The sequence below is a fragment of the Abramis brama genome (genome assembly GCF_963993115.1).
Source record: "Abramis brama genome assembly, chromosome: 12".
NCBI classification, from domain to species: domain Eukaryota; kingdom Metazoa; phylum Chordata; class Actinopteri; order Cypriniformes; family Leuciscidae; genus Abramis; species Abramis brama.
Genome location: NC_139974.1, coordinates 15,064,359 through 15,081,777, shown reverse-complemented (window position 1 = coordinate 15,081,777; position 17,419 = coordinate 15,064,359). Strand labels below are relative to the sequence as shown.

At 38.0% G+C, this 17,419-nt stretch overlaps 2 protein-coding genes across 6 annotated transcripts in view; both read left to right on the top strand.

Annotated features, from left to right (window-relative positions):
* Window positions 1-1,387, top strand: part of osbpl3a (oxysterol binding protein-like 3a) — a 29,518-nt gene extending 28,131 nt beyond the window's left edge. For all 3 annotated transcript variants that reach the window (XM_084130205.1, XM_084130203.1, XM_084130204.1), the window contains exon 22: window positions 9-1,387. In XM_084130205.1, the coding sequence (XP_083986331.1) occupies window positions 9-105 (97 nt within the window). In that variant the 3' untranslated portion in view covers window positions 106-1,387. The remainder of the gene's footprint in view (window positions 1-8) is intronic.
* A 5,433-nt stretch (window positions 1,388-6,820) lies between these two features.
* gsdmea (gasdermin Ea) lies at window positions 6,821-17,412 on the top strand. 3 transcript variants are annotated; one of them, XM_084131481.1, is made up of 11 exons: window positions 6,895-6,913; window positions 8,884-8,934; window positions 13,528-13,736; window positions 13,861-14,053; window positions 14,632-14,794; window positions 14,893-15,013; window positions 15,429-15,557; window positions 15,728-15,846; window positions 16,253-16,601; window positions 16,683-16,756; window positions 16,847-17,412. In XM_084131481.1, exons 3-11 carry the CDS (start codon window positions 13,529-13,531, stop codon window positions 17,072-17,074), a joined length of 1,584 nt encoding a protein of 527 aa, XP_083987607.1. In that variant the 5' UTR covers window positions 6,895-6,913; window positions 8,884-8,934; window position 13,528; the 3' UTR covers window positions 17,075-17,412. The 3 variants fall into 3 exon arrangements, with proteins under 3 accessions (XP_083987606.1, XP_083987607.1, XP_083987605.1); XM_084131480.1 differs by lacking the exon at window positions 8,884-8,934 and having other exon boundaries at window positions 6,821-6,913; XM_084131479.1 differs by lacking the exons at window positions 6,895-6,913; window positions 8,884-8,934 and having other exon boundaries at window positions 8,986-13,736.
* The last annotated feature ends 7 nt before the right edge of the window (window positions 17,413-17,419 follow it).

The window sequence follows — 17,419 nt, the reverse complement described above, 5'->3', positions numbered from 1 at the left end:
TCAATCAGACGTGCTGAAGACGACTCGTGGGTGAGCAATGGCACTTACTGGGAGCTCAGGAAGGACCCTGGATTCAGCAAACTAGAATTCCCTGTGCTCTGGTGACCACCTGTGGATTTGTGTCATTGACTTTTCTCTTTCTGCTCTGACTGTATATAGAGCCCTGCACTCTGTGGGTTTTTGATGTCTTGATGTTTTTTGTATTGGTATTTATCTTTGTTGAACAGACATTTATAGCACAATATATTATCTCTAGAAACACATCAATGCCTTACTTGTTAAACTGCCTTGCTGATGTTTAGATGCAAATGCACAGACCAATGACTGTTGTAAGTGCCTGGATATAACTGATGTATTTATAATTAATAAGCAAAAAAAAAAATCCTCTAATCAATTAATTAATTAAATAAATTAAGATTCAGATTGATTTAGATTTTTAAAGACAAACACTTGAGTTCACCCTAAAATAAATAAGAAATTATTTTTTGTAAATGAAGCTTATTTTTGGACCATTGTGATTTTTAATTTTTGCATTATGATGTGATTTTTGTTGTCATTCTCATTACTGTAATCTGAAAAATTGTAGAGTGTTTATACAACATGGTAGTATTTGTTGTACTGCCTTTTACTATTGTTTTTTTTTTTTTAATCAGAACAAAATATTGTAAAAAATCAAATATCAAAAGTTTTACAGTAATGAGAATTCTGGGGTACTTAATTATCATGAAATTAATATTCAAGCAATTTTTTTTAAATTGTGGTCCTAAAAACAGGCTTGATATTCTTTTGTGCAAGATATAATTTTTTATTTATACCTCTTTTTTTCTTAAATAACAATTGATTTTGAGTGAAAACTAGACTGAATAGCTTAAAGAGATTTACACCAGGGTACTATATTCAATGTTTGAAAGCCACAGTTCATCAATTGCTGACTCATAAAATCCACTCCGGCACTATAGAAATATATATATATATATATTGCACAGGGATTTATCTTTCTTTAAAGGGATAATAATAGAAAACAAATGGAAAAAATATATAAAATGTTTAAAATAAATTTTCTAAAAGAATGATTGTATACTGCATGGTAATATTATGTCATGTACATGCTTGCCCTCCTTTTTTGTGTATGTATGTGAAAGAGAGAGAGCGATAGTCTATATGTGCTCATGTGGTATACCTGTTACACTTGATAACTGTTGTCCTGTTTCACCTGTGGTGTTTTAGATGCGATAAACACAACATTTCTTTCCTTAATCAATGACATACTTGCAAAGAATTTAAACAGATCTGGGACTGTTACTTTCAGAGGATTGGAAACGGATTGCATCAGTGTATGACTGACCACATGTTCGCTTTGCACAATAAATGTAGTGAGCACGAATCTAAGAAACTTTCCCTGTTTTTATTATACAGACGCTTTTGGATATTCATCTATTGCTTAACTCTTATGACATGGTGTTTTTTCCCTCACTTCTTTTTAGCTCTTTATTTTTCTACAAACTTTAATTAAAGAGGAAAATATGTTGATGAAACTTATGATATGATGAAAATATCCCAGGCCTGGTCCTCTCTCACCCTTCACTGCCATCATTCCCTCTTATAGGCCTTTCATTCAAGAGCTCCTCCATGGGACACAAGGCTGGTGTGTCGCGCAGGCGTCTCCCATTAACATTCGCTCCACAGGCCTCGTTCCGCTCTCTGCCCCTTCTTTATACCACAGTAGGCCTAACGCTAATAAAACTTTTATACATTAGCTCATCCATGAAACACGATATCTGCCTTGAGTCCTGTCAGATTGCTTTCAATCGTCTGTGGAAGTGTAGACAACAACTCCCATGATTCCACGCTCATTCACACCATCATCAAGCTCCGCCTTTGTTATTGTTTTGAATAAGTGACCTCTAGCAGCAAAACTTACATAATGTGCCTTTAAACGAATAGTTCACTTAAAAATGAAAATTCTGTCATCACATACTCACCCTCAAGTTTTTTTTTTTTTAAACCTGTATGAATTTTTCTTCTGCTGAATACAAAAGAAGATATTGTAATCACGATAAATCTTAATAGGTTGCTGCCACCACCTTTAATTATTTTAGCCAGTATGGTTACAGAAGACAACACACCACCACAACTTCACTTACTTCATTGGTGACAACACCCAGGGGGAGAGATTCCACACCGTTCCGTGAAGGGAAATGTGAGCGGTGTCGTCGCGGTGTGTCGTCACTTCAGCACTCACGTTGACTTCTGACAGTCTCAGTCACAAAAGGGGAAATCCCACCATAGGTCAGTTCCAAAAGGGCAAAGTCCAGCCGGGCTTTTGCAGTTCAATAGCATCAGCATTCAGCACCGTAGCGACGGCACTCCTAACTTCCCATCTCTATACTCTCTCCCCGCACCCACTATCTATCTATCTTCATCGCCGGCGGCCCTAACCAACCGCGAACGACACCCCCCTCTCAAAAAAAAGGTGAGTGCCGTCTTGTTAACAATGTAACTGGAACCGAGCCCCCTTCCATCGTCTTTTGCGCTCCATTTAAACCTTTTTCCACCCCCAGTCTCTCAATATACAGCTCCCGCCCCGGTGTTTCTCATTTTTCAATCAGTCTCATTAATTAGTTGCCAAGACAATATCCCAAAATGCAACACACATTACACTATCCCCTCCCCCAATGGAACAGACTCGTCCCAGAGTCATACTGAATCCATCTCATAGTCCCGTGTCCACTCTTGTGGAGGGCGTTGCAACTTTGGCTGATGTATCACCACCGTAGAGCCATCCTGCAGTCTGTCCGGGCCCTTTTGTTGTATATCCGGCTCCTGGACAGGCTGTTGTACAGGACCAGCAGCCACTGATGCTGACCCTTCCTTTGGACCTTCCAAATTACGAGGGAGCACAGGTGCCCTTTGATGAACCCAACTGGCCCCCAAAGGGACATCTAACTGGCCGGCCACCCTCCGACTTGAGCACTGGGACTCAGCTCCCTCTTGCAGAAGGACCAAGGGTACAGCGGTCTCTGAGAGAGAGGAAAGAACATATGGTTTAAGTCTGTTAAAATTCACCACTATCTCCGGCCCCCCCTCTCCTAACACCACGCGATACAATACATCAGAGATGCGTTCCACAACTTTATAAGGGCCCCAGTAACGCCTTTGTAGTTTTGGGCAAATGCCTTTTTTCTTTGCCTTATTCCGTACCCACACCAATTCCCCTATAGAATAGAACTGCAAATTAGCCTGAAGATCAAATGACCCCTTCTGCTGCCCGGAGGCTTTAGCCTGATGTCTCTTTACTGCCTCTACCACTGTGGATAATGTGTCTGCCAACCCAGTCACATACTCACTGGCGGATACAAACTTCTCATGATGACCTACATTCAGCATCATGTCCAGAGGAAGAACAATTTCCTGTCCAAACAATATCTTGTAAGGTGTAAACCCTGTACTGGCATGGACACTACTTCGATAAGCCATCAACACGTATAGCAACAGACAGTCCCAGTTGGATTGATTCTCATCAACAAACAAACTCAACATCGACAGTAAAGTACGGTTAAATCGCTCCACCAACCCATTAGATTGTGGATGATATGGGGAGCTACGCGTCTTGCTCATATCCAACAGTCGGCACAATTCTTTAAACAGGGCAGACTCAAAATTTCGCCCCTGATCAGAATGAATACTGCGGGGAGTGCCAAAGCGACATACCCACACCTCAACCAGGACACAAGCAACTGACTGTGCCTCCTGGTTGAGAAGGGGAAATGCCTCAGTCCATTTAGAAAAGTAATCACTCACGACAAGGATATACCTATGCTTTCTAGGCATCTCAGGTAGAGGCCCCAAACTCGTACCAACCGCTGATCTTGCAACCGCAATTGGCCCCAAACAGAACTATACTTCTTCAGGGCAGCATTCTGCTGTATTTCAACAGCATTATCATCTGGGTCCTGCCTAAGATTAATTAAAAGGGCCAATTCTGGATCATCTCGCTGGGCCTGTGCCAAATCATCACCCACCCCAACATTCGTTTTCTTCTGCACCACCTGGGGGCCCTCCTCAACAGCACACACTGATATAGATTCCACACAGTTCCGTGAAGGGAAATGTGAGCGGTGTCGTCGCTGTGTGTCGTCACTTCAGCACTCATGTTGACTTCTGACAGTCTCAGTCACAAAAGGGGAAATCCCACCATAGGTCAGTTCCTAAAGGGCAAAGTCCAGCCGGGCTTTTGCAGTTCAATAGCATCAGCATTCAGCTCAGTAGCGACGGCACTCCTAACTTCCCATCTCTATACTCTCTCCCCGCACCCGCTATCTATCTATCTTCATCGCCGGCGGCCCTAACCGACCGCGAACAACACCCCCCTCCCAAAAAAAGGTGAGTACCGCCGTTTTGTTGTTAACAATGTAAATGGAACCGAGCCCCCTTCCATCATCTTTTGCGCTCCATTTAAACCTTTTTCCACCCCCAGTCTCTCATCGGTGTTTCTCATTTCTAACAAATAAACAGACGTCTCCCGAACAAAATATCCTGTTACAGTTTAGTAGTAATGATTTCATTAACTTCTTCACTGAGAAAATAGAAAACATCAGAACCACAATTGTAAACGTTCAATCCTCAATCGCGCCTTATAATTCAGCCTCAATTATCCCCCCGCAAGAACAATTACAGTGCTTTACAACTATAGAACAAAAAGAGTTAAATAAACTTATCACTTCATCTAAAACAACAACATGTTTATTAGATCCTATACCAACTAAACTACTGAAAGAAGTGTTACCTGTAGTGGAAGAGCCTCTCCTCAATATTATTAACTCATCTTTATCTTTAGGTCATGTTCCAAGAACATTTAAACTGGCAGTTATAAAACCTCTCATTAAGAAACCACAATTAGATCATAATAATCTAGCAAATTATAGACCCATTTCAAATCTTCCATTTATGTCTAAAATACTAGAAAAAGTTGTGTCCACTCAACTGGGCTCTTTCTTGCAAGAAAATGATATCTATGAAAAGTTTCAGCCAGGATTCAGACCGCATCATAGCACTGAAACTGCGCTCGTTAAAATCACAAATGATTTACTTTTAGCTTCTGACCAAGGCTGTATCTCAATACTAGTTTTACTTGATCTAAGTACTGCGTTCGATACTATAGATCACACAATACTCTTAGATCGACTACAAAATTATACTGGTGTTCAAGGACAAGCATTAAGCTGGTTTAGATCATACTTATCTGACCGCTACCATTTTGTCTATTTAAATGGAGAAAAATCGATCATAACTCCAGTAAACTATGGAGTGCCGCAGGGATCTGTGTTAGGCCCTCTATTATTCTCAATATATATGATGCCACTTGGAAATATTATAAGGAAACATGGAATTAGTTTCCATTGTTATGCTGATGACACTCAAATATATATTTCATCACGGCCGGATGAAAACGCTAAATTATCCAAATTGACAGAGTGTGTTAAAGATATAAAAGATTGGATGACGCGTAATTTTCTTTTATTAAATCCAGACAAGACAGAGGTAATACTTATCGGTTCAAAAAAACGCCCACAGAACCTCTCACAATACAACTTTGACATCGTAGGATGTCCTGTTACTTTATCCTCTACAGTAAAAGACCTGGGTGTTATACTCGATTGTAACCTGTCTTTTGAAAATCATATTTCGTATGTTACAAAAACAGCCTTTTTCCACCTTAGAAACATTGCTAAGCTACGTAATATGCTATCAGTTTCTGATGCAGAAAAGTTAGTTCATGCATTCATGACCTCGAGACTAGATTACTGTAATGCTTTATTAGCTGGTTATCCTGCATCCTAAATAAACAAGCTACAGTTAGTCCAAAATGCAGCTGCTAGAGTTCTTACTAGATCAAGAAAATATGATCATATAACACCGATTTTATCATCACTACATTGGCTACCTATAAAGTTCCGTATTAATTATAAGGTATTGCTACTGACTTATAAAGCCCTAAACGGCTTAGCTCCAGTCTATTTAACGGATCTTCTATCGCCCTATAATCCATCGCGCTCTTTAAGATCAATAAATTCAAGGCTTTTGGTCATACCTAGGATATCCAGATCAACCAAAGGAGGGAGAGCATTTTCACATTTGGCTCCGAAACTCTGGAATAGTCTTCCTGATACTGTTCGTTGCTCGGACTCACTCTCCCAGTTTAAAACTAGATTAAAGACGCATCTTTTCGGCCAGGCATTCATATAATATTGTTAATCTTACAGTTCAAACTACAATCCGGCCTCTAGTTCATAAATGCCAGAGGAGAACTGGCCCCCGACTGAGCCTGGGTTCTCCCAAGGTTTTTTTTTTTCTCCATTAGGTCACCTGATGGAGTTTTAGGACACCATTAGGTCACTTGATGGAGTTTTTGTGTACTGACCCATGTTCGTACACAGATTTTTGGACGAAATCAATTAGATCAGCGAGATTCTGCCTTCAAAATCAGTCATGGCATACATTACAGCAAGTTAATTCTGTTTTTATTCGGGACAGATCGAGTAGTTTTCCGTGACTCTGCGTTAAGCTGGATAAGGCTGAATAAGGGATTTTTTTCTGGTAGGTTTTAACCTGCTTGGGGTCGAGGAGGGAAAGAAACATTAATTTGTTGGTTGAAAAACTATTAAATCTACAGGAATATATTTTAGTTTATGCAGTTCGCTATCTGTTCATTATCTCTCTCTATATGGCTCTGACTAAGGGGACAGTTGCAACATGGGGATGGTTGCAACATGTCATTTTTCTCCAATCAGAAACAAGCTAGAGTGATGACACTCATACTGAACATGCACAGTTAGACCCTCCCCCCACCAAGAAGACAGTAGACATATTCAACATCTGCTGCTGCATTTATTGAACAAAACTTGTTTTGGAGGTATGAAAGTAAATTTTTTCATGAGATATATTTTTGTCATACTGTCCGGAAATTTTGTATGAATTAATCAAAACTTACTTAGTTTGAATTATTGTTGTGTTGACTTCTAAGTGACATGGTTAGCATGTTTCAAAGTCAGTGTGTCTAGCAGGCACATGATGTTCTGTCATGGCTGATAGGGTTGGGGACGGTTGCGACAAGTTATAAATTGCATGTTTAATAAAAGTTTGTTGCATTGCAAATTGTTCAATTCTTCCTGTCTGACACTGAAATATGGAGAGATTGAATAGCATCTGTAACACCTGCACACTGAATCTATGTAGGCCTATGTTCTACACATGAACAAACAAAACTCAATAACTGTTATTTGATAAATATGACTAAATAAATAAATAAATAATAGGCTACAATAATATTATTGAAATGAATAATACTATAATATTATAGTAGGCCTAAAACAGTTCATATTTTCAGAATTCTATGCTCATTGAGACAAAAAGCTTTAGTTAATTAATGAAATTTAAGGTATTTTTAACATGTTGCAACCGTCCCTGGGTTGTGTTGCAACTGTCCCCTGGGTCGGGGTCAGTTGCGACATCTGGCTTCTTCCATTAAAATAAATACTGTGAACAATATGTCATATATAATCATCTTTAAATGGTATGGATAATTAGCAGACAGATGCAAGTTTATATACAAATTTGGTTGGTCTAGTCCAAATAGTCTCTGAGTAATTGAGAGAAATGCAAAAAGTGTTGCAACTGTCCTGGGTCTCCCCAAGTACACGCTCTGTACCATCCAATCAAAGGACGTGAAAATGCCGACGTTATTGTACGCCTGCTAGATGGCCCCTGTGCAGTCTAATCGAAATCTGACTGGCTGATTAAATCTGACTGATTATCTAATTGGTTAAAGCAACAGTTTCACTGCAGGCGCCCGCACCAGAGCCGCACTATTGATTCTGAAGTCATCAAGGCAGATTTCTTTGGCCATGGCAACACATGATGGCTGAAATATGATTGGATAAAAGCTCTAACATAAACATACACTACTGGAAGCAGCGCAACCAAGAGAAAAGCTATGGAATTAAGAGATTGGACTATTTAGAATAATTTATCATTCATGGAAAAAATATATTAAAGTGCAATTCACTGATTCTGATAGTGTTTAGGCCAGCAGAGAAGGCCTTGCTGGCACCATAGACTGTAAAAAAAAAAATAGGCTGGCACTGACGGCCCACCACTGCTTTTGACGTAGGCTACTGTGATGCAAAGCACGTCATAACCAAAGTTTGTATAAATAGTACGTCATCTATTTATACAAATCACTTCTCAAAGTTATTTTCTTTTTTATACAAATTATCTCACATTAGGCTATAACCAAGCTATTAGCTTAATTATTTATTTAGGCTACTTCACGTTAATTTATCACGTTTATTTGTTTGTTTGTCATTCTACACTGCATTCAGTCAAAAACGAAACATTTAATGTTGATAACTTTTTATTACTGGTTTATAATTATTTCAGTTTAACTGATCTATGTTCATTTACATTTTTGTAAGTCTATTCTAGACAATTCAGTCAACCAAAATCTGCATATTTCACAATTGGGCTTGTCCCAAGATTATTTATGGTTCTGTTCATGTGATTCCGATTATAAACCCAAACTTGAGCAAGGAAGCAAGAAGATAAATCTCCCTATAGGCTATTGTAGGCTACCGCCTCCTCCTGACATTTAGGTAACTTACTTGAGTCTCGACCGCGCGCATCTATCCAAAAAAACCCCGATGCAACACGTGTGAGATCACATTTTAGTTAGGAGTCGAGAGAAGACGTTTAAATGTGACTGAACGTGCTGATTTTTTTGCACTTTCTAATACGATAAATACTTTGGACTTGTCTCTTAAACAAAGCAGTCGTTGTATGAATTCATATTCTTGATCGTTTCTTCACAATCCATCGCTTTTTCAGCTCTTTGGCTGTAGATCTAGCGCAAACAAGGAGTCTGACTAACAGATACAGGTATGTAGCCTACTTAAAAAATATCTCTCAAATCTTACTCTTGATCGCCTTTTTTTTTTTTTACTGGACTGTAATGTAATAGCTAATAATGTACACGAATTCAACAGCCTACATGTCTTAGTCTATGTGTGATGTAAATGAAGTGGTACGTTTGGAGATGAATGCTGGTCTGCTGTGCTCATTCTATTGTGACTGAGGTTATTTAAACATCCTCTTAAGTCTATTTGAAGAATTCCATCCATTTTGCCTACTGCCTGTGCCACATTTGTGTCAATACAATTTTGAGCTGGTGTCTTTTAAACCTTTTTGGCTAGAGAGATGGAGCAGGAACCCCCTTATTAATAATAAAATTGAGTGCTGCATTTTAAACTTAGTTTAAAATTACATGTATTTTTGTAGGCTACTTTATTACCATGGTTACATTGCAAATCCATTAAAATAACCATTATTGATGTACAGAATCATATTCTCTTTACACCTTTTTGGGGCAAGTGCATGATTCATAACCGGCTCATCCAAAAAGTTCACCCCAAAATTAGTCACCATGAAATAAAAAATGTATAATTTTTTATTATATTTATATATTGCAGTATTTATTATACATATTTTACCCGAGCACATCATTATTTAAAAAATAATAATAATGTGCCCTCGTAATCATTCATTAATCAAAATAATTTACCCTCCAAGGACTTCTCTGAATGTTTTACAGACAAGAGGGCGGGACAACCTGTCACTCGCATGAGATTACAGCAATAGCAAACCACAACGATCCAATCAATTCAAAATCAAGTCCATTTTCATTACTCAGATAATATACATTTCAAACTTTCATTCTGACTACAGAGTTTTGTCATCATTTACTCACCCTCATTTTGTTCCAATGAATGTTGAAGAAAAAAAGAAAGTTTTGAAGATGTGCTAGTTTTTTTCCCCCCCGCAATTACAATGCATGATGATGAATGAAGTTATCAAGCTTCATACGTTTGCAAGCTCCAAGCTCCATTCTTTGTAACTTAATTGACAAATTTACCATTATGTTGTCCGAATTATGTTCCACAGAAGAATTAAAGTCATACAGGTTTGGAACAACACAAGGGTGCAACTAATGACAGAATTTCATTTTTGGGTGAACTACTTTAAAAATAAGGAGCCTCAGAATGACAGTGGAAACTTGTTGAGAGTTTGTTTAACACCTGTTGTTCATCATAAACACAACTGCCAGTATAGCTTCATTGGCCCAGTGGCAGGGGATTTCCACTGCCCCCAAAAATGTCCCTAATTTGTCCTTGTTTAAGCCCCTTAGAGAGGTAGGTTTTATGTTGTCTTACTCTATTAGTATGATGATCCATGTCTGTAACACCCATAAGCCACCATGTGTTGTGTACAGATGCAGCTGAAATGCTATTTTCTGCCATTCACAGCATCTCTGACATTTTGATTTGTTGTGAGTTTTCTCTAATCTCAATACTTGCTATTCATAATATCTGTCATATTCCCCTTTTTGGATTTACTTCATGTTTTTGGCAAGAAGAGAAAACGTCTTTGGTAACCAGTTTCTGCACATTTAGTGTTTTTGAGGTTCATCACATTGCGTAACTTACAAGGGAATCAGTTGTGAATTGAGTTTTGCGTATTTTATGATGATTTGGTGGTTTCCAAACAAATTAAGGATTGTGCAATCTAAATTAGGGTATTTTACAGTTTGCATCCATCATTAGGAACACCGCTTGAGAAAAGTCAATGAGTAAAGATGTTCATCAAGTGTACATATTTGCCAATGTGGTTTACAGTTTTTTTCAATTGCTTAAGCACAGTTTGGAAAACAGGGCCCGGTTTTTCAAACGGAATGGAACACTTTCGAAATGGAATGTGTTTGAAATGGAACACTTTCGTTGAAACTATACAATGTCTTATAAAACCTTATTTAGTTGTCATAATATAAACACAACCATCATATGGTCTAATTCTGTTTGAATCGGTTAAACACTCCTGTGCTCAACCTAAAACACTTTTAGTATTTACACAGAGAGAGTGTAAAAATATTGTGCAGACTAATTAAAATATTTATTTATTTTCATGTACTCAAGTCAGCCAGTACTGAACATTTCAACAAAACATTCATAACAAAACATTTTCCAGTTTTCATACAGTACTACCGAACATACCCTTATACTGTAAGCTTACAGTAATACTGTTACATAAAAATACAAATCCAGTTCAGTACCGAATAAAAAAAAAATCTCCGCCTAGCTGGATCTGGCCACAGGCCCTTGTCAACATCACAGGCTATATTTTAATTTGCAAGGCAACATGGGAAGAATCTTTTGGAGTGACGAATTCAACTCCCTCAGTATTAGTCCGTGGTTTATTACATGGTCCACAGTTGTTTCCAAAAACGAAAACGAATTTCGTTTCACGGATTTGGTTGTCTTCCCTCTCCCTCTTCCTCTCCCTCTCCCTCTCCCTCTCCCACTCCCTCTCCCTCTCCCTCTCCCTCTCCCTCTCCCTCTCCCTCTCCCTCTCCCTCTTCCTCTCCCTCTTCCTCTCCCTCTCCCTCTTCCTCTCCCTCTCCCTCTCCCTCTTCCTCTCCCTCTCCCTCTTCCTCTCCCTCTTCCTCTTCCTCTCCCTCTCCCTCTCCCTCGTCTTCTCCCTCTTCCTTTTCCTCTTCCTCTTCCTCCACATTGTTCTCTCCGGATTCCCCATCTCATCCGTCCTCTTCCTCTGACACCGTCTATTTTTGTTGAAGACATGTGAACTTACCTGTTGCCTTTTTATAGTGCGTAAACCTGATTGGTGTGTCTACAAATACCGTTTTTCTCGATCGCTTAAACACATTCCTTGAAACTATGCCTCGTATTCTCAAAACTGTAAACACAAATCCATAACGTCTCACCTAATTCCCCAAACATCCTATTTTCAGGTCAAAATGAAGCTGTACACTCAAAACCATTCACTATTGCTGAAAAACTAAACTTTGCCCTCAGACAGGACACACAAGCCCTCAAAATCACACACACTACAACATAGTCTAACACACTGGTGCGATAAATTCAAAACAACATTTCCAAAACTGGTAAGTTATGTTGCTTATGGCTCCCCCCCTCACAAACCTTGTCACATGATGAACACAAAAGACACAACCAATGGATACATTGGCACATTTTTATTCATTCATGTACTACACAGTACAACACACACACACACACACACAAAAAACAAAAAACATTTTTTCCCTGTTTTAATGTTTTTTTTTTGTTTTTTTTTCCTCTAAAAAATGTATATTTACTTACAGTAAGATGTGTGTGACCATCATATGACAGTAAAAGAGCACACACAAACCTTATTCTAATATGGAATTGTATTGGAATGGTAAAGAGTGTTGGGACGTGACAGGAGGTACTCCACTCAAGGATACAATATGATGAACACGTCTAAGAATGTTCCACATATGGTTGAAATACCATCATTTGCCTAGAAAGATAACATTCTGGGAGTCAAGACTATAAAGGAGAAAGGATGCCCTCCCTTCACTGTCACACTCTGCAGCCACTCTGTGTGACTGTACGACTGCTGGCCTTTTCTTGCAAGAAAATACACCTCATCAAAGACTATTGGAAATGTTTGTCTTTTTTTCAGTGATAGAATTTTGTTTGCCACCACACCTCCCTGAAGGTTTTCTAGGCGACTGTAAAGCGACTCAAATTTGGCCTTACTCGTAGCCCAGCCTCCCTCATAGTCATACCATTGATAAAGACATGGGCAACTAGAGTGGCTTGAATTTCATCTGAGACTGCTTGTCTTCTTGCCCTTCGTCCTCCTCCTCCTCCTTTTCCCTCCTCAATCTCTTCCTTCATGTCTTTCTTGATACATTATTCCAAAACTCAATAAACTGATTTGGACCCTTTTATCTATCTATTGAAGGATCTGATTAATGTGTGTTCAATTTTGACTCTTAGTGTTTCCACTTGGGTAATTGTGTGCTAACTGAGCTGAAGTTGTGCTGACTTGAGTGAACAATATTGAATGCTAGTGCTTTCTAAATGACAACATGGTGTAGGCAATGAGAAATGAAGGGATTTGTGTGTAGAGTTTTGCAGTGACAGTTCAACAAATCTGACTCATGTGTCAAAACAGGGGAATAGTGTTTATAGTTTAGGGAAATGGGTGTGCTTTTTGATAAATGGCATTATAGTTTTGAAATTTTAGTTTTAGCAAAAGCCTGGTTATAGTGTTTAAGCAATCAAGAAAAACTGTAAGCACCAGTGTGTGTGCACTCCTGGTGGCTGTGCTTAACCAGTTGGTTCATGGGTGTGTTCATTTGAAAGCCTTTGCTTTGAAATTGCAAGGAAATTACATCATGATAAATTTCTGTGTCAAATGTATACAAGTGTGTTTAGTGTTTTGCAAATCACTGTGTGTAATGTTTTCCAAAAAGTGTGAAGCTGACCATGTGCTTACAATCGTGCAAATCTAGGCCGGTGTTTTGCTCCTTGAGTGTAAGGTTTTGCTAATTGTGGGAAAGTTTTCATTTTAGTGTGTAAGCAATTGAAAAAAAACTGTAATGCTGCCTGTTCACGTGTTTGTGCAAAGGATGTTTAAGAGAGCAACGAAGAAGCTGGTCCAACAGATAGATCCTGAGGGATCTCTGATTGCGGCTTCCAGCTCGAATGATTCCAAATACCTCCAGCCGCTTGCGGTGGTGCTGAAAATCCCGAAAGTGTGGTTCTGGCAGAAAGCTAAATACAGACCCACACCCTTCACTCTCAATGACCTGCTGAATGGGAAAGAAATTGAACCAGGTAAAGTGAATAGCAAATAAGTATCGCAGTATGTTTTTAGCTTAAACAGATGTTTTGTGTTGGGCAAAATATGCCCAAATGGAAATATGTTTTGTCCAAATGAAAACCTCTTTGTTTTAAACAGTGTGTAAGGAGAACGAGTTTGGAAAGTATGAGGGAAGATACACAAACTTCATTGCTGGATCTATAAAGGTGGGGGCTGCAGCTGTCAACCTAAATGTGAATGGACAGGAAACATCAAAACTTTGTTTATCTCTCGGGAAACTTCGGACGGAATACGTGGATATGCCAATGCTAATTAATGACTCCAAAGGACGGTTAGAGAAAAACACTTTAATATGTATATAATTTTATTATAATTTTTTTATCAGAATTTTATTCAGAATACAAACCTGTTGAGTCTCTTAAAGGGACAGTTCATCCAAAAATTATTTTGGAGGACTTTATTCACTCTTCATGCTCCAAACATTTAAAGGAGATATTTTGAAGAATTTTGAAACTGTCCAAAACAATATTGGGTTGATTTTAAATCACTACATTCACATGTGCACCAATTACGTGATTATTTCCAATAATCAGAGAAAAGACTTAAATCGCTTGACACAAGCAAATCTCTTCACATAACATATTTTGTTGATCCTGGAACAACATTCCTATCCAAAAATGTAGACCCAGGAACGCAAGTAAACATAGTCATTGGACAAAAAAAAAAAAAAAAAACCTACATTTTTCAAAATATATTTTTGGAAAGTCATACAGGTTTAAAACAACATGAGAGTGAGTTTATGATGACAAAAATGTCAATTTTAGGTGAACTATTCCTTTAACATACTTAATGTATATGAATTTTAAATTCATTCTTCACCTTTTGATTTAACCTTGATGACTCCTGTAGGAAATTGGACCTCACACATCCTTTGATCAAGCAGTCTCAAAAAAGGAACAAAGGTTTTACCCTCCTTAAAGAGCGAATCTTCACCAGCTGCAACTGCCCCATCTTTTTTGCTGAACTGGAGAAGGGTGTCTGCAATGCTAAGTTTGGAGGGAATTGTTTTGAGGTTTGTAAGAAGTGTGTTCAGGGATTAAACAGTGATGGGCTTGAGATTAGCTCATTGCTTTAATAAATGCCCTTATCTGAGTGATTCTATGGTTTCAGATGTTCATGAAAAACAGCGGTGAACTACAGTATGACTCTGAGACTTCATTAGACATCCCACCGGACACTGTGATTGCTTACAGTGTCACTGAAATGACCATCGAAAGTGACGGCTACTTTGGTCAGTGACATTTACTGTATGTGGCTGGAGAAGGCTACAATTCTTTTTGATTATTATTAAATGTATTAATTAATATTTAATTCATTTTTTTATTTAAATTGATTATTTTCTATTTAAATGTATTATTATTATTTTTATATACATTATTTTCATTGTTTAAAGGGGACCTGTTATGTCTATTATTGATTGTTTAAAGGGGACCTATTATTTTTCAAATTATTTTTGTTTTTGGGGTCTACTAAAATAGGTTTTCATGCTTTAATGTTAAAAAAAAACTAGTAGTTTTTCACATATTTTACATTGTTACATTACATGCTAAAAAAGTTGAAAATGTAAAAAAACATACATAATAGGACATCAGTAAGACAGGTGTGCTGTACATTTATTTGGACCTTTGATTTTTGTGTGAGTTTAGATTTGTGTCTCACATCTAGTGGACTAGAAGCAGATGACACTTCCCGGAATCCCTTGCCCACTTTATCAGAGGTGGATGGTCAATGGCCACTGTTCCAAGAAGGTTTCCCAATTGATACCCTGAAAGATGGTGTGTGTTTCAGTTCCTTTGTGTGCTGTGCAAGTATGTGTGAAGCAGAAGTAGAATTGGCCATTTAATCCTGTTTCCCTTTTTCAAGTTCCTGCCTGGTTATTAGGATATTGCCATAGTGAGACCCATTAATTTTTGTTTAAAGATATATATTTTTGGCCTCCTTGCAGAACTTGCAGTTGTTCAGACTAGATTTTGTGCGCTGGATGACTTGTCTACTGAAAGCCGTTCCTCCATCCTGCTCCTGTTGAGGAAAATTCTGTTGGACCGATCTGTCTTGTCAGCTTTGGTGGGTAGAGTGAGTGAGTGATAGTTTGAAAGGAACAATGCTTGCTAATCTTGTACTCATATTGCACAAGGGTATTGTAAAATTGTATAAATAGGGGATTCCTTCTTTAAGGGATGTTGACCCAGGAATGTTGACCCAGGAACACGTCCAACTCGGCAAAAACAGGACATGCTATTTATATCTCTCTATTAAATTTGTAGCCAATTTGTAGTAGTTTAGGTACCAATCATAATTTTTTAATTATGAATATCAACTTTATATTGATATTCAACTTTATATATACACACACCTATTTTTTATCACTTCTATTTATTTTTGTCTTATCACAATATATGTATACACATACACCTATTTTTTATCACTTCTATTTATTTTTGCCTTATCTCATGGTCTTTCTGTCTTTCAGAGTGATATGTTAAGCAGTGGTGAGACTCCATGCTTCCTAACCAGCGAGCTGCCTGAAAAACAGAGCCAGATTATTAGTGAGTTTTTAGACTTACTGAAGTGTGAACCACTTGACAAGAATGGACTTTCCACATCAACGCCATTGTCCAGTTATAATGGATGTCAGATATCAACAGCCAATCACAGTGATCTTTCCTTGGCATCCGAGTTAAATGGATCAAGCGGCAAACCAGAAGAACAGAATGGTCATCACACGGCGGTGTCCCATCAGAACGGATGCTCAACAAAAGCAAGCAAGCAGAGCATAGAGCTTATGCATGCCATTAAAATGCTTATCAGCGCTCTTGAAGGTTTGTACACCTAAACTCAGAGATATCTTGTGTACATAGACTCTTTCTGTTTTCACTCATACTGTTTAATTTTTGATTCAGAGCTGACGGATGCTGGACTGAACCTGCTAGAACCGTTCTGCACTTCTGAAAGTCTCAAAAGTCTACAGGATTTAGTGAGTTTCTGCAGATTCTGCATTCACGTTTGAGAATTTGTATTTTATTTTATTAAAATATGTTTAATAAAAAATTTTCTGTATACCAAGGTAATTCATCTGACTTCTAACTACAAGCCACTCTGCAAGGACACCATCCGTGTTTTCCTACAAAATGACGATGAATTCCACAGAGTGGAGGCACTTTTTAAGTCATGTAATGTTTTACTAAGGAAAGAGAATGACACACTAACCTCAGAAATGACATGCGGAGAGGGATTCCTTCCTATGGTACTGTGCATTGCCATCCATGGCCTTGCTTCCCTCAGTGATGCATGATTTTTCTGATGGCTAAAATGGCCTATTAATGTGTAAAGTGTGTACGTTTTTCTGGATTACGACATAGTAGTAATACAGAAATTACACACTTTAGTGCAGCAGTATTATTGATTTTGTCTTTATTTTTGTTAGGGATTGCTATAGTTTATCAGATATTTTGTAATAATAATATATATATATATATACTTTTTTTCTTTTCTTTTTTACTATAAATGCTTTTTGGCATTTCATTTGTGTATCTCTACAGATAAAGAGCACATGCATATATTTTCTCCAAAAAGCTTCAATTTAATTGTATCATGCACTTTTATTATTAATAAACAGAAAAGAGGAATAAAGAGTAAA